This window comes from Pithys albifrons, chromosome 1 (assembly GCF_047495875.1).
Source record: "Pithys albifrons albifrons isolate INPA30051 chromosome 1, PitAlb_v1, whole genome shotgun sequence".
Lineage (NCBI taxonomy): Eukaryota > Metazoa > Chordata > Aves > Passeriformes > Thamnophilidae > Pithys > Pithys albifrons.
Genome location: NC_092458.1, coordinates 44,815,159 through 44,836,239, shown reverse-complemented (window position 1 = coordinate 44,836,239; position 21,081 = coordinate 44,815,159). Strand labels below are relative to the sequence as shown.

The 21,081-nt window shown below is 39.4% G+C and overlaps 1 protein-coding gene across 7 annotated transcripts in view; it reads left to right on the top strand.

Annotated features, from left to right (window-relative positions):
- LMO7 (LIM domain 7) overlaps positions 1–21,081 on the top strand; it is a 135,763-nt gene that overhangs the window by 53,214 nt on the left and 61,468 nt on the right. For all 7 annotated transcript variants that reach the window (XM_071549911.1, XM_071549896.1, XM_071549935.1 and 4 more), the window contains exon 4: positions 10,681–10,787. In XM_071549911.1, the coding sequence (XP_071406012.1) occupies positions 10,681–10,787 (107 nt within the window). The remainder of the gene's footprint in view (positions 1–10,680; positions 10,788–21,081) is intronic.

Here is a 21,081-nt window from a genome sequence, read left to right as displayed (position 1 = left end):
GGACTGCATCAGAAGAAGGCTGACCAGCAGATCAAGGGAGCCCCTCTGCTCTTGTGAGACCCCACCCAGAGTACTGCATGCAGCTCTATGGTCCTCAGAATTATAAGAACATTGACTTGTTGGAGCAGGTCCAGAGGAGGGCCACAAAATTGATCAGAGGTTGGAACACCTCTCCTGTGAAGACAGGCTGAGAGTTGGGGTTGTTCAGCCTGGAAAGAGAAGGCTCTGGGTTTCAATATTTAAGGAGAGATTATAAGAAACATAAGAACAAACTTCTTAGCAGGGTCTGTTGTGATAGGACAAGGGGTAATGTTTTCAAACAAAAAGAGTATAGATTTAGACTAGATATAAGGAATACTTCTAGCTTACTGTGAGGATGTCAAGGCAGTGGAGGCTTCCCATTCAAGATCAAGTTGAATGGGGTTCTGATCAGCCTGACCTAGTTGAAGATATCCCTGTTCATAGCAGGGGGGTTGGACTAGATTGTCTTTAAGGTCCCTTCCAACCCAAATCGTTGTATGGTCCTATGTTATTAGTCTAAGAAAATATCTTTTCACCTGGTAATTGACACAGCATGGTATTTCAAATGTAGCCATCACAGTATTAAATTGCGTACCTAATGAATTTTAGTAGGATTTTGTCAGTGCTATGAACAATGCAACTGGAAATTAGTATTTGTTTCCATTGACAGCTTCTGAAAGTTCTGAATTTTGCATTACTTCAAACTCCTAAGCAGAAATTTCTTCAAGCTTTGGAACATGGTGGACAAACTAACTGTAGTATGAAGCATTTTAGAAACCTCATTGTTTTGCTTAAGAATTTAAATGAAGTCTGGCTTCTTATGCAAGAAGTTTTTAATATGTCAGATCTTTCAGTGCTTCGCAAAGATCTCTCATTGTTTCAGTTCTATATGTAAAGATAGTAGAGTGTGGTTAGTGGGAGTTTTTCTGACTTTCCTGAACTTAATCAGCAAGTCAGAGCAGGGTGGGGGTTAAATTTTGACTCTCAGTCCACTTCTCTCATAGACTTACAGTGTGAAGGGAAAAAAAAAAGGAAAATTAGCAAATGTCAGAAATAATGTAAGACCTTACAGGAATGTATATGGAACTATAAATCACTTCTGGTACACTTTCTGCTGTCTCATGGGAAAGAGGAATGTGGCTTTTATGGAAATACCTCTATTAGACAATTAAGAAAAAGAGTTGTGTGCTAGAAAGGAAGTATGTTTATTAATAGTTAGAGATGACATTGTTCTGTCGTCGTTCAATGCCTGATAGTGGGAGTATGTAATCTCGACAGTGGTTTACTGATGTTTTGTGTCCTTCTGCTTGAAAACATATGGTACATTTCAGCCTTAGCTCTGAATTTCCTTTAATTGTTTTCTGTTGCTGCCTAAACACTTTGAAATGTAGGGTGTGGGGAAAGAGAAGGTTGATGCAAACTCTTTGTGACATTTTTAGTAGCTGCTCAAGACATCAATAAGGCAGAATGAAACTCGGACTAAGGGTTGAACTTGACAGGTTTTAGGTTAGTGATGATGAAGTGAAATGTATCTACAAGGCATAAGTAGGGAGAAATTATATGGGTGCAGAAGACACCAGAAAAGGGGGTTCAGCTACTCACCTTGGCCTCTTGTTGGGGGACAGTAAATGCTGTGTCTGCTGGTTGATCTCCATGAATCAAAAGCAGTATTTTGGGATGCTTTAAATGAGATCAGGTCTTCCAGACTGCTGCTTTCAGTGTGTTACTGTGATGAGATGTCGAAATGCTAAATTAATAAATTTTAAAAAATCTTGTCAACTAACTGTAAAGTAATGATTGGCACCAAGAACTTTTTAATATGGAAAATTTTTATTCCTCCTCCTGCTCTAAACCAAAGCTCTGAGAAAGTATGACCCTTTTTGACTCAGCTTGCCAGCACTTAACAAAATACATAAATATGGTTGCCAAATAAACTGCAAATAATTTCCATTTATCAACTCAGTCAGTCTGTGGCATGCTCTGTCATTTGTGTGCTATTTTTATTTTCTTAAGTAACTGATGACTCTTTCTGTGTTTGTAAAGAAACATTCCTTCCGAACTGGAAAAAAGAAGTCAACCACGTAGAAAAAGTGCACACCTTAACTCATACTTGTGACGCTTATAATCTGATTTCTCCTGCCTTTGCTACGGAAGTGTAGATTTGAGATTTCTTGTGGCAGTCAGTGTTTATTTGTATTAAGTCTTCATAAGCTGGATGCTATCGTAGTTTTTTTCCCTTCTAGCTTGTCAGATATTTATCAATGTGCAATACTTAAAATTCATGGCATTTTTCAAAGTTAATTGCAGTGGTGATAACTTTTTCTGTGGTATTGGTGGTGGAACTGTACAGCTATGCTATTTACCCTCTGTTTGCTACAAAATCCTCATACCACATATTTTAACACCTGTCTGAACACCTCCACACCCATGTGCCTGTGCTGAATCACCCTCCTCCCGTGATGTATGTAAAAGAACTATTAAGTGTGATGCCAGCACCAAATGCTGCCAAATGCAGGGTGCTGTGCTGCTGCAGCTGGGGTGACCAAGCTTGCTTTCTGGAGGGCCTGAGGATGGAGAGGGACATGAGGAAGCCTGGAACTGATGCAGGAGTTCAAGTGAGCTGCAAGGCAGGTCATCTCCAAACCCACTCATTGATCTGGGGTGCTGGGCTTACCCTATGCTGTGGAGAAGCTTTCCCATGTAGGGCAGCAAGGATTAAATACAGTACTAAGATGCTACTCCCTTTAAGAAACAAAAGATGTCTGGCTCTTAAAGGAAGCAAAGTTAGAAAAAAGTTTCAAATTCTGTTTTAGGAATAATGAAGTACTAAATGATAGTCTAGTCATCAGGGGCTACATGAACTGAGGATCTGAGGCTCTGTTTCAAGCCCTGTGTACAGAGGGGCTGAATTTCATCTGTATCAAATTGTTACCTGTGTAAGCAAAACAAAAAAACCTTACATATACAAATAAAATGAAAAAAAAGAGGGTGGAGGAAGAAAGCCAGCTCTGCCAAAACTTTGTGTTTCAAGAACAAGAGGTCTTTGCTTTTATTACTCATTAGGCTTCAGGGGAGTTTCACCTTTAAGTGGATTACTGTCATTCCAGCTCTGTCTAGTGGGGTTACTTGGCCCTGGAGTATTTAACACACTTCTCTTCCAAAGTCTGTTTTGTATAACTTGTTTGGTGTGTAAGGCACATCACTACCTTTTTTTTTTTCTGTTTTGGTTTGTTTTTTTTTTTTTTCCCTTGACTTTGACTGAAATGCACCTAGCTGGTGGGAAGGTTAAGGCTTATCTAAACAAGGAAGTGGCCCAGGATGGTTCCTCCATACTGGCTTTCCAAACCTATACTTTCTTTACAGTAAGAATGCCTGTGAGTGGGTGAGTTCTGTTAACGAGACATGTCTGCCAGTGTTCTGTACTTTTGCCCTTCTGCATTGTAACTGGCCTTATTTGGTAGCAGTGACATCCCAGAAACACACCTGTGGTTTATAACGTGTTATTCACTCTCTCATCAATAAAAGGCTCATCGTTGCCTTAATATATTGCTTTAATGTCACAGTGAAGATATGTAGCATGGTTAGAGATATAGGCCTGGGAGGGATTTTGAGTCATTGAGGACAGCTGGCCCTTTCTTGTGTTAAGCACCTCAAAAGCTGTCAATTCAGAAGTCTTGTTTAAAAAAACAACAACAAACAAGCCATGTTAATTTATGTTGTGTGTTTTCCTTAATCCAGTTACTCTTGCTGCAGACACTGTGGAGCTCAGTGCTGCAAGAGATTGCAGGCAATGAGGTAGGCTGCGCTGACATGTCTTCTGCTGGCCCTTAGAGATGGTGGTGGACAGTGCCAGGAGCTGGGGAACAAATTTTGGGCGAGGATCCTTCAATACACACCCTGGTTTTGTAGCGGTCCATGCAGCTGCTGTCACTGCAGATGGAATTGGGGTCTGGGGCCCAGTTGGACCTTTTTATCCCAAACTAGAATGATTCTTTAACTAAGGCTGCTCCAAAATGTAGTTTCCATAATGGTTGAACCTTGAGGCTCTCAAATTACAATGGTGAAAGGGAATGTTCCTCTTCCTGGCTGATCTACAGTTATTGATACTGACAGCCCCAAGGTAACGGGAAAGTTTGTGACTAAAGTTTCATTCCTGCATTCTTGCAGCAGGAACACCTGCTTTTTGAGAGGAAAACTGCAAGTGAATCACTAAAGATTTAGTATCTTTAATCATTCATAGAGCGGGGGCAGGGAATCCCTGTGCCAAAGATCACAGTAATTTATTATTTTACCCAGTGTGGAAAAACAACGAAGGGCACACAGAGGGGAGTGGCAAAGCAATTAGCACAGTTTCTGTTCTTTGGCCAACACAGTGCTCTGTGCACTCTGTTATAGGTGGGATAATTTACTGAACAGAAGCCCTGAGGTCACTCTAAGTCAAATCATGTCTGCAGGATGATTGTTTTAATTACTATTTTTAGTTTTGAGCCCAAAATAGAGGGGAAAAAAGCAGTTTAGGTACTATATCCACTTCTTCTACTTTCAGTTGGTTGAACCCGCTAGCCTTTAGAGAGCTGTAGGAGCTGGGATCGCAATCTACAGATGGAATGAGTGGGTGATGGGCACCAAACATCCTGATGTGCAAGGCCAAGGTGGTAATGGGGAGTTCCTGGCTCTCAGGCCTGTGGTTACGCCACATGGTTGGTGTTGAGCCCTATTCTCTCCTATCCTCTCACCCCTTCTGCCCCCACCTGCAAGTGCAGCCAGAGCTAATAACCGAAACGTACCTCCAAGGAAGAGCAAGTTACCCAACTTGTTCAACGAGCTCTTGCTGTAGGTTTCTTCCTCTTACCCCAGCTCTGAATATAAACAATGTGTAGCTGTGTAGTGATGCTGCTGCAATATGTAGCTCTAAACTCTCTATTAAGCTGATTTGAGCTAACTTGAGTGGTCAATATGATGCTGTATCTATGAAAAACATTTTTGACTTTGAAAAAATACCATTTTTTAAAAATAGAAATAGTCCTAACTTAAGGGAATGAGGATGCTAATAAAGAGGGTTTGTCATGGATGCAGAGCTGAAGGAGATACAATGTAAGCTTTCAAGATGACCCAAATATCTTCATAAATGCAGTACTAAGAAAAATGTCTGTTAAATATGATGTATTCAGATGATTTTCAGCTGTAGCCAAAAAATGCATCAGTCTCTCTAAAATGTCAAAAGTTTTTGTTGCTAGGCTCTATAAGTACTTTGGTGTCTTTTTTCTTTTGAAAATTGAAAACAACTTTTGGCATCAAGTCATGGTCTGGATGGTAGTTTAATACTTCCATGCAAATGTGTTTCATAGTCCTGCAAGCCCCTTCATACTCTGAAAAAAAACGCCACCACCTTAAAAGCCTTCCCCAAAAACCACAACAATCCTCCCCCCAAAAAACCCCAAACCAAAACACCAAACAAAAAAAAATCCTCAAACAAAACTAAAACAACACACCAGCCTACCTAGAGCTTGAGTGGCAGTATAGCAGAAATAAGGGCTTTGACTGAAACAGTGGGTATTTGCAGAAGAATAGGAGACAACTTGGAGGACTGTCTTCATTTATTGGCCAATGCAGTCGGGAAGAACAGAAAAACATCATGTTAATTAAATTGTTTTTCTCCTAGTTGCCAAGTCACTTGGAAGATGTGCCATAACTTGTATGCCTAGGAGATCTCACTGTTTTTTGTGCATATATAGGGCTTTAGAGAGACAGTTAACTAGGGAGAAGACAGGCTTACCACACAGCATTACTGCACCTTAAAGAAGGCAAATGTATTTACACACTTGTTTAAATTAATATTCCTGTCTCACCCAGATAATAATGATAATGAGGGATTTATTCTTAATAAAATTGCAGCTCGAATAGACAAGCTGAATGTGATGTTGCACTGCATTTAAGTAGTCAAAATAAGGTGGTATTTATGTGGAGATCTCCTTTAATTACCTGTTAACTCCATGCTCTTTCACGTTAGAGATTTTCTTTTTTTTTTTTTTTATTTTGCATACAATACATTCCTTCTTAGGTTGGTGGTTTGGGGTTTTTTTCTTACTTAAGGTCAAATTTTTTTGACCTGCTTTGCATATTTGCTTTTTTCTTTTCTCTCACTATCCTGTTGCTCATGCTAATTCTTTTTTTCCTGTTTTCAAAGTGCTCTTTTTCCTCTGTATTTTAAGGTTTTGAGGAACCTGTGTACTTGCCCATCACCAGCACTTCACCAGTGCTCTCTTTGCCTTTATTTTCAAGCTCTTGCTCTGATGACATACATTATACACTGATTACAGGTGCAACACAGAACTACTGTCCACTGCCTTGCTTTTTACTCCTTAAAAAGTGTTATGTTTTAAGGAAAGTGTTCATATTCTAGTGTTTTCCCATACAATGACTGGCTTCTTTCATCTTTGCAGTCTGGAGGATAGTAATTGGAATGAGGAGCCATTCAGTGGTGGCCCTGCTCTTCCCACCCCATTCACCTGCTGGAGGTGCAGAGCTCTGGTTGAGCCCTCTAGCCCCTTTCCCTAGGAGCAGAGGCAGCACTGAGGAACAGCAAGGCAGGACAGGAAAGACTCAGCTCTTTCCCCTCCTCATGTCCATGAGGTTGCAGGAGTGAGAAAGGCTCCTACTCTGCTAGGATGCTGAAGAGAGGGTATGGACCAGAGTCTCATTTTCAGTATTGCCATTACATCTTGGCTCCTTCTCAGCGTTGTTTAGAGGGAGATGCTTCAGAAACAGAGGGAATGTTTTGTGCCTAGTGCTGCACCATGGGGGTCAGAAAGTCAGGAACATTGCTGAAGGTGTGCAGTATCGTTTGTCGTTTCCCCAAATGGCAGTATTTAAATTCCTGCTCATGGATGACCTGTTTCCTACTGGCAGCTCTGTCTCTCCTGCATTATGACTTTGCAGAGCTTTTGGGTGAGGTTCACTTTGAAGTTTGAGACAAAAATGAGATACTGAATGGTAATAGCTCTACCTAGTCAGCGTTCTACATTGTGTATTCACTATAAATCTGTACAGCATGTGGGAAAGTTAAGTCATGTTAGGAACATCTGAAATGCTCTTGTTGTTTCATCATGCACATCATTTGGGGAAAAAACCAGCCCTTCCCACAGTCTCATTTCAACCTCCCCACCCCCTCTCACTAGAACACTTGGAAGTAATAGTAGCATACCAGAAATTAATTACACTTGAATTTTGTGGTTTAGACTTCAGGCTTTATTTTTGTTGTGATTTAAAACCTGTAATTGTATGATGCTAGTTCCAACTTCAGATGTTCAGGGAAATGCACTGATCAATCTCTGTTAATAACATGAACAAAAATAAACCAGATTATTTTATCCCTCTTAGTTCAAGAGCTTTCTCTATTAATGGTCAGAACCTTATGCTTCCTGTAAAAATATATTTGATCTGCTTGATGATGAATCCTTGCTTTTTGGACTGGGTAACTTTCTCCTTCTGGTTTTTCTTCTCTTGTGCTGATAGGTGGCACCAGTACTGCCTCTTGTGCTTCATTTTATTGGTATAATAGAATCAAATTCTCCAGTTTTCATTGTATTGTCCCTTGTATTCCCTCATCATCATAATCCTTTTTTGTTGCAACTCCACTAATTTGAATCTTTCTTAAATTTAAAATGGCCTGTCCTCGTTTACAGAGATCAGGAACACCTTGGTGGCAGAGGAGAGTGGCGGACACAAGTATGAAGCTTTCTGCCTCAAGCGCATCACTTTGACTTTTGTCATCTGGAGATAGCTCTTGTGTGTTGTGCTTTTCCAGGCTTTTGACTTCTGAATGTTTAAAAAAGAATCACTGTTGTGAAGTGTGGTGAGATTCAGATTGCAGTATGTCCTTTGAAGCTGAAGTGGTAGCAACCATTAATCTTATTAAAGTACAGTTACATTGGTAAAACGGAATAGTGTAATGGCTTCTATATTTGAGTGCATTAATCACTGAAAAATGTTCCTGTTCACATCTCTAATGATAAATCTAATTGCAAGGTTGATAACTTGTCATTTTTTTCTACTTATTTCTGTGGTGCTATTTAAGGTTAATTTTCGTATTCATTATTCTGGTAGAGTTTAAAATGGCTGCTAGCTATTTTGAGACCTGTAGCTTTGCTGATTTACTTCAATGATTAGGAATGGTCCAGAATAACTTGGCAAGGACAGTATTTAGAAGTGCTGATCTGTTGAAATAATATATTTTTGCATCAATATTCCAGCCTGAGGAACAGCCTATTGTGTATCGTCTCTTGGGGCTCTGAGGGTCATTTCCAGGCCCTGACTGGAGAAAAGCTGGTGTTGGGGCAGTAACCTGCGAGATGGCCAACATGATCAAACTTCTGGCTTGGGAGCTGGGGGAGGGAGATTTTGAACCATGTTTTACCCTGCATGTGAGTGCCATGACTAGCTGTGTTCTGCCTCCTGTTTTATCTCCCCCTGCTTCTGAAACCATTTCTGAAGGTCTCGACTCCTGTCAGTGATGATATTCTTCGGCTGTAAGTGTTATTTGTCAGGAGGTTGTTGCTTGATAGGTTTAATCATTGAGTCACCTTCAAAATTATTTCTCTCATGTGCCAGCAAGCATCCACTGAACAGCAACTCCTCTGCTTGTTTTCATTGCTCTCAGGGTGTAGGCAGCATCTATTTCTCTAAATCTGACTCTTCCTTGTTTACCTGCACAATGTGCTCATTTTCTGCACTTCAGTTGACATAACCCATCAGTTTGGGAGTTTGCTCTGAGTTTTGGCTACAGGTCAGACCAATCAGACCATGTTGCCTTCACCAGCGTTGGTGTCATCTCAGTGTGTTACCATGCAGCTATTCATTCCATCTGTTCTACTGCTTTCTTCTTGTACATTATTTGCCAGTTTCTTGGACTCCCTAGACCCTGGAACACTGACCTGATAGTTGTTGTTTAACAAGTAGTTCTTCTTGCACTGAGACTGTAGCTTGTGGCCTCTTCCATGCAGATGAAATGATGCCTTTTCAAGTCCTCGGGGTTTTGGTACTAACATGACCTTCAAATATTAACTGAATAAAGCTGACACATATAGCCAGCTTTCCTCATGATGCATGAAAAGGGAAAAAGGGGCACTGCATGGAAAGGAAAAGTAAATACTGCTTCTGAGGGTGCATCCCGCAGCATGAAGTGCTACCTTGGCCATATGTGCAGGCAGCCCCCTGGGCACTGCAGGGACTAGTGCAAGTGCAAAGTGAAGTGGCCTGTCCTCCCTCCTTCCCAGCCCCCTCCTCTCATCTGCCACCACATCATGTGCCCCATCACTGTCATAGTGTTGCATGCCCCTGCAGAACAGCAGCCCCACAATGGCACATTGTGCATCAGGCTTTGAGGCATAACCTTCATGGTGTGAGATATTCGGGATTTTTCAGATGTGGTAACACGGAGCCTGCAGCCAGCATGGGGAATACCTTGCTCAAATATTTTCCTTGAATAAAGACGTATTTACAGACTGATAAGGAATACTAGAATCCCAGGGACCTTCAAAACAGAAGGTTGTGAGGATTCTTGGGTTTGTTTTACTTTCTAAAGTCTATATTAGAAGCAGCTGTGGTTTTTGTGACTATTTTTTAAAATAAATTTTTAATGAAGGAGTAATTGTTACATCCAGTGATAATGTCCAAAAAAGAAAAAGAAGTTTAAAGTGTATTAAATTGTTAAAGTGGAACTTTTCCATACTGTGAAACCCTGATCCCACTACCCTGACTTGCAAACCCTTAATGACAGGGCTGTGCGTAGTTTATGAATTAAGTAACTTTGTGTACGTTTTCCTTTGGCTTCCAGCTGAAGGGAGCAAGTGCGCAGAGGGCACATTCTTTTGTTGTTGATAGCATTCCGCCTTAACGAGAAGGAATTTCTTGCTTATTGCCTATTGTTTATGAAGTGGAAAGGGATCACAAGTTCTGTAATCTCTCTCTCTATATCGTTGGAATAATTACTTTTCAACATTTCCCTTGTGAGTCAGTGGATCCTGCAGCAGGTGCAGTGAGTGGGTGCTGCACCTCTATTTTGTTACAGATTGGTGTGAGGTTGGGGGAGGAGGGGGAAGGGCAGGAAGAGGAGGAACTGTAAGGAGAGCAACCCCCCCAAAAAGGCAGTAGCAGCAGCCCTGAGTACAGTTTGGTTTCTGTCTCTCCGGAGCTTTGCTCAGCAACCAAACCCAGACTCCAGGTGCAGTATTCCCTCATCAGTCTGTGAGCATAGAAACGGCGTGTCCCTCCTCTTCTTCCTCCCCTGCCAAGAGTTTCTGGGTGGTGAATGTCAGTAGCTGGAGTTATTTTTAAAGGCAAGAGGTGAGGCTTGCCGTGCAAAGCTAGGAAGAGGGCGTTTGTTTGCTGAGCAGAGCTGACATCAAAGTGGAGATTGCTGCCTACTGGCTCACAGCTGCCTTATGCCAGGTAATCTTTAACATACCCCTCAGTGCCCGTGCTCACAGCCCAGCCTGCCTGTGTGCATGTGGAAACGACCAGCGTTTATGATCCAGAAGATTGCTTTTTCAGTATTATTTTCGTGAGCTGGACTTTGACATTTAAAGGCTCGCACTAATCATCTTGCAAAACCTGCTTAGTGCTTTTAACTGAGCAACTGCTTTCTACTTCTCTTTGCAGGATAATATAAATGTTTTTCTGAAAGCGTGCGAAAATATTGGACTGAAAGAAGCTCAGCTTTTCCACCCAGGAGATCTTCAGGATTTGTCCAATCGAGTTACAGTCAAGTGAGTTTTAGTTTTTTGTTTTCTTCTTTCCCTTCTTCTCGGAGCTTTATTACAGTCTTTTTTTTTAATATTTGCCTATGGAAAATTCTTTTAATCTGGTATGAGCAGTTCTGAATACTGTAGTGAAGGTTTAAGCCTTGTTAAGAGCAGCAGTTAAGATTTGCAGAAGTGTAATTTTAAAAATTAAGTATTATTATAATACCTTACAAGCAAACTAATTGTTAATGAATATTTACAACATTCAATATGAGGTGGAAACTGTTCACATTATTTTAGACTTGGAGCAAAATTGACTTCTCTATATGCTCTGTGGTTTCCCATGTAAAATCTGAAAGACTGAGATAGTACCTCTGGTACTTAGCTGAGTGAATTTGGGGCTTAGGGACAGTGTTCCTAAAGGAGCGCTGGTCTTGCCACTCCAAATATTAATCAGGTGTTTGTCACCATATGCTGTGTCCTGTGTCAGGGGCGATATGTGTGTATGTGCCTAGAAACTACACACTGAGTTGCACAGAGGGTAACTGTTATGTTTATGGAAAAAAAGAGTTTTCTTGTGAAATAGCAGTGGTTTGGTTCTGAATATTATAGTTATAGTTAGTGTTTTAATATAAATGTGTCATGGCAAAAATCATTCTGGGGCATCTTGTTTTGTTACAGTATGAACTGTTTTTATTGTTACAAAGGGTGAATTTATTTTCTCAAAAAAAAAAAAAAAAGCTTTAGTGAGCTGGAAACCTGTCAGGTTAAATGTTAAGTATTGATTCCTGTCTTAAATTACCAGTTTTATTAAAGAGGAACGGTCAGTAATCCTTCTGTAAATACAATGAAAAAAATATTGTGAAATGACTGCTTTAATTAGAAAGAAGTCTCTTGTAGGTGGATTGGGCAGTAGCATGTTGACATGCTCTCTTCCTGGTTTCAGAATGAAAATTCATACTGTTTTGAGGTCTGATATTTGAGATGGCGATGTGTTTTCCAGTCTTTGACTCATACCCAAAACGTAATTTCTCACTAATCTGGTGTTTAGGGACTTGGCATCTTTCCAGGATGTTGGTATTCTCTCTGCCCGTTCCTACGTCATGCCAAAAGCCGGAGGGTTGGTAACCTCTGCCATGATTAAATTATCCACAAAGCCCTTGCTAAAGTTATTTTGGTGGAAGTTTGCTTGGAGGGTATAGCTGGGGAGGGTTGGAGGTGGTTAGGAGTTGGTCTTCAACAGAGTCAACAGTGACAAACCAAAACCTTGGGGAGGTCGACTTTAGCAAACTGTTGTGCAAGGTATGTTGTCCAACTCCTCCCTACATTAAACCGTGCACCCAAGTGAGGTCAGCCATGAAATTCATAAAATGTAACTGTAACCAAGAGGTTTTTAGGTCCTTTCAGCACCACCAGTTCCCTTCCCAGCTCTGTGAGCAGAGAGTAAGGCTGGAATTTGAAGTTGTCATTAGGCAACAGAGGTTTTACATCATATCTATTCAGCAATGGTCTAATTAGTGTGTTTCAAAAAAGGAGATTTCACTATTGAGTACTTCTTAGAGACAGCAATGCAGGGGGTCTGGGTTAGTCAAAAGAGCTGCCAGCCACATAACCATGCTCTTTTAATTTGTTTCAGTGTAAGTTTGATTCTCCACACATTATATATCATATGACAGTCCCACAGTGTGTGTGAAATGCTTACAGAGTAATTCAAAACTTCTGTATCTGAGCACACTGTAAAATGGTACCCTAACTTTTTGACATTTTTAGGAAGTAGAAGAGAGACAGGAGGGAAGTTTTATTCCAAGAGATGAAGGAAATAAGTTACACAAAGATAACTCTGTCCACTGAAAAGTTAATTATAGAAATAATTTGGCTACCCAGAGGGCAAGCTAGTCTTCAGAGGATTTTCAAAGAGAGCTATATATGTGTGTCAGGAGAGAAATGCTGTCTGATCAGGAATTTTATCTGATGTGTCTTTTTATTATTTAATAGAAATAAGTAGTTTCTTACATTCAATCTGAATAACAAATGTCTTCAAAATTTGTAGGATCCCAGGGCTCAGAAAAGGGATACTGTTTCATGTCTTGCTTTTGTGTTATCCTTTGTTGTTTTCATAATTAGAAGTAAATAATTTTTTGTCACAAAGAAGGTAAACTCTTTCTAAAATACTGCATTTAACTTTTGGCTTTCTGACATTCCTAAGCAAATTCATTTTGCTGCCATTACCTGAGGCTAATTGCCCACATCTTAAAACAGCTGCAATATGTTGTATGGGATAACATTAACGTGTGCCTGAAGCTGTGTGTATTTTGACATTGTAGCAGGACTGCTGTGTTCTGCTGTTACACCAGCATTAGCACATGCTTTTTATGTACCTAAAATAGATTAAATAAAAAGCTTGACAGGCTGGGATGGCAGCGAAGAGAGCAGTGGTAGAATACATGTATATATGGTCAGTGCCTGATTTGCCTTGGATGTGGAAAATAGGTAAGACGAAAGTGCTATTAAAAGGGCGGGTCCACTTCTGTTTCCAAGAAGGACATGAGACTTGTCTTCTTATGTCAGAGAAAAACCAGTCTCTCACACTGGCTGGGATGTTGTTGCAGCTCTGTCCTTGTTGCATTTTGATGTTCTGTAGACTTGTTTGGCTTATCTGACACTCCTGGTGCTGGGGAGGTCCTCAGGAGGAACACCTGCCCTTTTAAGGGGAATGAGCTCTGTGAAGAGGTGTTCCATCTGCTTCTCTTGTCTCTGCCACCTGGCAGTTAAGTGTGGTATCTTCTCCTTTTTACCTTGTGGGAAGCCATAAACCCTTAGGCAGTTGGCATCTCAGACTGCCATCCTGTCCTACCTGGCCAGTCTCAGACTGCCATCCTGTCCTTCCCAGCAGGAAAAGTTATTTTGTTCTGGTACTTTTTTCTGAGTGTGCTTGCTGCCTTCTGTACCTTTGCTGATAGCACTCCCTCTAATCAACATCACAAAGCCATTCAGAGATACCAAACTCTTTATTTGTGTGTGATGCAGTGTTCTTGTGACATCTGACTTGAGGTGAAGACCCCCATTGTTCCTCATGAACAGAATCTGTTCTGAGAAAATAATCTTTCTTATCTGGTAAGGAGGCTACAACTTTTACTTGCATTTTGTTTGCTATTGCAACTGAGATGATGCACTGCCGTGATGAAAAACCCTCCTCTATAATTGCTAGAAGTAATCTGGGACAGGAGAAGCAAGAATCCTCTTATATACCCAGACTCTCAGTTCCAAGTGATTATGTGATTATCCTTTTTGCAAAGAAAAAGCTCCTTAAAATTTTATTGTTTAGAAGTTTGTGTGAAGAGGACTGGCTAAAATTACTGGTTGCCATCCAAGCCTTGCAAACTTTATGCTTTGCCAGATCAGCAAGATTAGTAGTTGGGTGATGTGGAAGAAGTATACTGGCATGGATGGTTTCTTTTCTGCCTGTGAAAATTGGAGTGGGGATTAACGTCTGAGATTTATAGTTCAGTCTTTCTGTAAATCTGCAGAAGTTATTGTTCAATGGTATAGTACAGTCATATGTCATGTGTTTCAAAAAAAAATCATCCAGATGGACTTACTCCTCACATATTATGCTTGGCAGTCATATGCACATCATCTTGTTCAATGGCTACTTATTTGTGTAAATGCATGTGTGTCCCTCTTCAATTCATTCAGTATATTTGATTTTTTAATTTTTCTTTTTAGCCTCAGATTTTATTATTTCTAATTGAAGGAGGTGTTATTTTACAACCCAATGGTTTTTAAGTTTATTCTTTATTTGTACTAATGCAAGATTGTCTTAACAGTTCATTTGATTCTTTTTTAGTTCTGTCAAATAAGAATGTAATATGAGCTTAGTGACTCTCAGTTGTCAGCATGGTTACTATTTAAAAATGTTAAGCACTTCCTTAACCAGCTCTTTAGGGGTGACACACCCAGTTGTTCCCAGCTGTTGAAGGGTTCCTAGTAAAATCACACTATGGAGTTAAAAGTGAGAGTTCTCATAGAGAGACACTATAAACTTTAATATTGATGGAGTTTATTATTCCAATTATCAGTTTTAAAGGAGGCAGCCTGAACAATCAGATTGAGTGTAAACTCATATTTGTATTTCTTTCAAATAAATTAATTCTCCTACCTGAAAAAAAATACAATTCTGTAAAATGAGGTATCCAGCTAAAAATCTCATTAAATTCCAATAATAAATCAAAACAATGGTGTGTTAACAGATTAAGATATTAAACTAACCAAACGAAACCAACCACCACCACCATGCCCCCCCAAAATAAACCCCCAAACCAAAACACCAAAAAACCCAAACAAACCCAAAGAAACAATTCACTGCAAAATCCAAAATATCATACTTTTTTAAAGGTCCAGCCCCTGAGTTCTGATGTTGAAGTTTTACCATACTGATTTAATTCTTCAATACAAGAGCAAATTAAAATACTTGGCATCCATTAGTATTATAACTACAGTTATATTTAAAGCATGTCTTGAATTAAACTCAAAAACTGAGACCCCACCTGGAACACTGTGTCCAGCTCTAAGGCCCCCAACATAAGAAGGATGTGGACCTGCTGGAGTGAGTCCAGAGGAGGCCATGAAGATGATCAGAGGGCTGCAGCACCTCTCCTGTGAAGACAGGCTGAGGGAATTGGGTTTGTTCATCCTGGAGAAGTGAAGGCTTCAGGGAGACCTCAGAGCAGCCTTCTGGTACCTAAAGGGGGCTGCAAGAAAGAGGGAGAGGGATTTTTCACAAGGGCACATGGGATGGGACAAGGGGTAATGGCTTTAAAGTGAACGAGTGTAGATTTAGATTGAGATATTGGGAAGAAATTCTTCCTGTGAGGGTGGTGAGACACTGGAACAGGTTTCTCAGAGAAGCTGTGGATGCACCATCCCTGGAAGTGTTTGAGGCCAGGCTGGATGGGGCTTTGAGCAATCTGGTCTGGTGGAATGTGTCCCTTCCCATGACAGAGGGGATAGAACTAGATGATCTTTAAGGTTCCTTCCAACCCAACCATTCTGTGATTCTTTCTAAGGATAGCTGAAGGTATCCCATTGCCTTGCAGAACTTGGTAGTTTGATAAGACCTTCGTATTTTGCTGCTCTGTACTTTTTCATGTATTCATTATCAGTCTTGTACACTAAATGAAGTGTAAATTGTATAAAGACAAAAATAAAACCCTGTTGCAGAAGTATTGCTGAAGTGGGACTGAGTGCCTACATGAGAGAGAATAACAAATCTCTGATTTTGGTCCTGGTATTTCAAAATTCAGAGTAGCTTTTAACTTATCCATTTAATGTTTCTTTAGAACAATTTTTTCCCCGATTTTCTAAAGCAGAAAGCAATCCTGGAAAAATGTGAATGCTGTACTTTTTGTAGCATAAAGCTCTATATAACTAAAGCCAACTGGAGAGAAGTAACAACTGTTATGTTTCATGTTCATCCTTGTGTTCCTGTATTTCAGCTGAGTTTTTGAGACAGCCTCTTTATTTCAGTTCAGAGAGAATACTTTCTGAATTTAAAATACCACCAAAAACTAGTTGTTCAGAGAAGAGATGCTTTCAAAATAGAGCCTGAAAAAATGAAATTGTTCCTTGTGTAATGTGGCTGCAAGCACATACTCTGCATCTCCTGTTTCATTTGGAGCAGGATGCATTTCATCAGGTTTTCTTCTGATTATATAAGAGTCAACTATTACAGCATATGTACCACTACCTTGCACATCACTGCTTTTGTCCCTTACTAAGCAACTCTCTCCTTTTAGGGGTTGTCAGAAAGGAAGCCTTCTAGCAGGGAGTTAATCTAAACACAAAGCATCCTCTAGTACCTATCTTCTTTATCCCATAATTTAATTTACAATACCACCACTGCCTCCTTTCAGTGATGAAATTGCCTCACTTGTTCTTTTGGGTGCAACCACTAAATGTGCAGGTCTAATAGCATTCCTAAAAGTAAGAGTGAAGGAGTAGCAGAGGGGAGTTGAATGCAGATGTAACTCCTTCCAGTGCTAAGTTTAGTCCCTTAGCAAGTTCCTGATCTTGTGTTGATAACACAGAAGAAAAGTATTTCACTCTATGGTAGATACTAGATTTTAATTAGAAAAGATTTTTTTTCATAGAAGTTGATGTTTCTCATTACTTGATTGTTCTTCCTGTGTAGTCCTGGGCAATATGCTGTGTTTCCTGATTCCACTTGTGTTTCCTGCTCAGAGTGCTTTCTTTTGCAGGGTCAAAAAAGGCAAAGTGAAATTTCTGTTCTATGGGATCAATGTTAGTGCTGTTGAGTAGACCACTGAAGAAAGTAATCTTCATAGCAGCCCCTGAAATATGGTCTTTTTGAGTGGAGAACTGTCATCAGTGGCCTTAGAAATTTGTGTTTTGGAGAGGAATTTTTTGCTATACCAATATCACTCAGCTCTTTAAAGTGTCTGGCAAGTGACCTGCCTGGAAGCTGTGTTGATGACACGCTTTAGTTCTTGTATTCTATCTTGTCCTTCAGGAAGATCTGCCATATATTGTTCAAAGGAAACAGCATCAAACATCCTGAAACTAAAAAAACACAACAATGAAGGCAGAGAAAGAATGAAAGTCAATTTGTGGACAGGTAGCTCAGAACTGGTGTTTGCTGTTGATAATACTGAATTCATACTTAGGTCTTCTGCCATATCTAATATATTACAAAATTACTGCATCATGTTGAAATTTATTTTTTTCTCAAGAAGTTAGTGCTTATAATAAAAATGCATGATGGAGCCAAACCTAAATATGCTGTGCTGATTTTTCCAAGAAACATGCATTTTAGTGAGTTGAAAAACTTATTTTTAATTTGGCTTCAAAATAAAAAAAAACAATCAAAACACTCAAACACACAACATGGAACCACCCTTTCCTGCCTTTTTTTTTGTGTAGAATAGAAAGTTGTGAATTGGGTGAAAGCCAAGTACTTCAGTACAAGAAGGATGATAATACTTAGCCCAAAACTTGTACCTACATAAAATCTCCAGCTGATGCCTATGTGACTGAAAAGTCAATCACCCCAAAGGCTTGGGCATTTTAGAAACTATCTTTGAATTCATGTTGAGATGAAAAGAGTAAAAGAAAGCTTTTTGCGGTTCTTGAAAGCTGAAATGCAAGCCATTAAACCAAAACTTAATTAGAACAATGAATGATGCTTTTCCCCCATTTATATCCAGGAAAAATAACATTTTTTGCACATGTGGTTGTAATAGGCCTTTATTGTGGTGACAGTTTCCTAGTGACAGTTCCTTTGAAATGGAAAAGTACAGCACCCTCACTTCAGAATGACTCTAGAAATGTTCCTACAACTTTGTAAGTGTGTAAATTTTCTTTTGGCTATTGGCATTGTCATAGAAATGTATTAACTTCCTGGGCATAACCATATTCTAAACCTTGAAATTGCTATATTTATTTTGTTCATGATATGACTAATTTCATGATCATTCATTTCACAATTTTAGCTTTTATTAATAAGGACAATATGCAGAGATAAAGAGAATGAAAAGAGTGTGTTTTATCAGTTTAGCGAAACCGTTGTGCTTAAATGTAAAATATTCATGCTCATGTTATTACTCTGCGTAAGCTGTAAGTCACTCTAGTAAAACTGTTGTAGGTAATAAAATATGTTCCAGACTTTGGACTATGCCTGCTAGAAATTTCCCTCCAACTCTTCAGTGTAAAGTCTATAAACTGTTGGGTGTGGTGCTATTTAACCTTTCTGCTTTATCTGTGAATTTTCTGACCATTATGAAAAATGTTTAAGATTGATAATTTTTGCTGTTGAGTGATTTAACAGTTAATAATTTATACTTCCTTTATGAGATTATACTTTTGATGGTGTTTGATTTTGCCATTTATCTGTTTTGTGAAGATGATTCTGCTGTAAGCATGAAAAACCTCTATACTTGTACTTAGAAGTACACAGGAGGAGTCTGAACAAATTTGAAAAAAAAAATTATTTTGCATTAGTTGTATTGAAAGCAATTCAGGTATCTCCAGTGACACTGATTCATAGCCTTATAATGAAATTCAAATACTATTATTAGATTACAGTAGCAGTCTGCTGAATGATGTTGTTTTGTTCAAAGTCCTCATTTTTAATCCTATTACATTTTAAAAGTATTTCTGGGATAATTTTTTTTGGGGGGTGAGGGTATGAAACCATTATTAGTAAAAGCCTTTACAATACATTTTCAATGTTTGTTTGTGTTAAGAGAAGTTTCTCTAATCTTTTAGGATTCCCATGGGAATCCATTTAAACCTTAGGCATCTGCATTCATTTTAATCCCCTAACATCCCAGTATTAAAAGCAGTTTATAAAACATTACAGAATAGAGAGGAAAGGATTTTGGATGAGAAACAGTGAGTTACAAAAGAAGGTAGAGAAAATCTGAATTTTTTTGATAGTTGTTCTTTTTTCTTTCATACAGGAATGTTCTTGTGTCTGTTGGAAGTTGAAGGACTTACGAAAAGAATAAGCTTGTGTTAGTAAATATCAATTAAACAGAAGCACATATGCAAGCTTGCTATCTTATTATTTTTAATTGTATTTTACTGCTAAATTGCTGAAGATTAGTTAGTTTTTCTGCAGACAGCTCAACAGAAAGAACTTCTATATTTAAATAGTGGGGGAAGCTGACTTGAAGTTTTCCATGGATACAGGAGTTTGCCAGTGAACCATACTCTGTAAATAGAGAAAGTAAAGCTGAACAGTGTATTTATTAACACTTCTCGATCCTACTTCATACAAAGCCCTACTTTTGGCCATTTTTATTCCTGAGCTTTCAGATATTTCAATTTTAATTATTATTACTGCTTAATTGAAGCACTTGTAGTAAAAGTGGCATTAGCAGGTTTTCTGCTATAAATACTACAGAATGCAATTGGTAATGCAATAACAAATTCAAGTATTCTTATAAAGCACATTTCCACAGGGTTGCAGGGTTGTTTTCGTGTTGTCACTAAAATCAGTTAAATAAAATAATGTCTCACCACAACATGGTTAGATGATAAGAAAGGAAGGAGGGATGGAAAAGAGTGCTAGATAGCAGCCAAACTTAACCACACAAAGGCATGTTCTCTTCGTGTTTCTTTTAAATGATAGAGATGTTGTCTTTAAGAAACAAAAGGGAAAAAATACCAACAGCAAAAGAAAATCTGACTGGAGAATTGTTTTCCACACTGAACAAGCTGGATGATCAAGCTCAGGATCTCCAGCTCTGACCATTATATTGATTTCCACTCTGCTTGCTCCAGTTAATTAACATCTTTCCTGTACTACAGGACACCAAACTGGGAACAGCAGCATTATAGACATGGTGTAATAAGTGATAAAGGAAAGGGGGAGTGATTAAATCTGTCAGCCTTCTGGCCATGCTCCATTTTGTATGGCCACACATGGTTTTGTACAGCCCTGGATGCTGTTGGCCAGTGTTGCCAAGGTTTGCTGCTGGCTGATGTTCAGCCCAGCAGGACGTCCGGGCCCACGTCCTGCCCCACTCTGCAGTCACAGGAATTAGGTCCATCCCGGGAGCAGGACTTGGTCTTTGTCCTTGTTGAATGTCATATGAGGTTCCTGTAGAGCCAGTCCTCCTGCCATCCCTGCCCTCTGGCATATGTATCTCCTCCCTGCGTTCCTGTCTGCCCAGGGAGGGAGTGCAGTATCGCAAACTGACTCAGAAAGAAAAATTCTGAAAGCTGCTGCAGCCCATTGCTGGGACTAGAGTAAGAAGGTTGACTAATGCAGATGATATTTCCTCTTTCCTTTACCTTCTAGAAAAAATGTCCTGCAAATGTAAACACGTACACACCTTTGAACCCAGTATGTTCAGATAGGCATCAACTGACGTAGATTCCAATGCGTTATATGATAAAATATTTGACTGGGGTGGGGAAAGGGAGTCTTAGTTCAAAATACTTCTGCTTTTGCAAAGGCTATTAAATTACAGACAGCCACTTGTTCCCTGTGAATAACCACTGAAATACGCTTGTCAGATTTATGATGCAGTACATATTCTTTTTAACTCTGTGACCTGATGTTTGTAAGATGCCCTCAACTGTGATAATTTTCTAGGTGAGGGCTGTACTTGGTAAAACACTAGCTAAAAATGCCTGAGCTAACAGAAGGCACAGTATATTTATGGTTTGACTGAAGATGTGATGTATTTTAAACACAGTTCTTGGGAATTACTGTACAATTACACAAACTAATCCTAATCTGTCCAAATTTACCTGTGTTGACTGCTGTAGTAAACAGCTTTTAGTAGTTGTT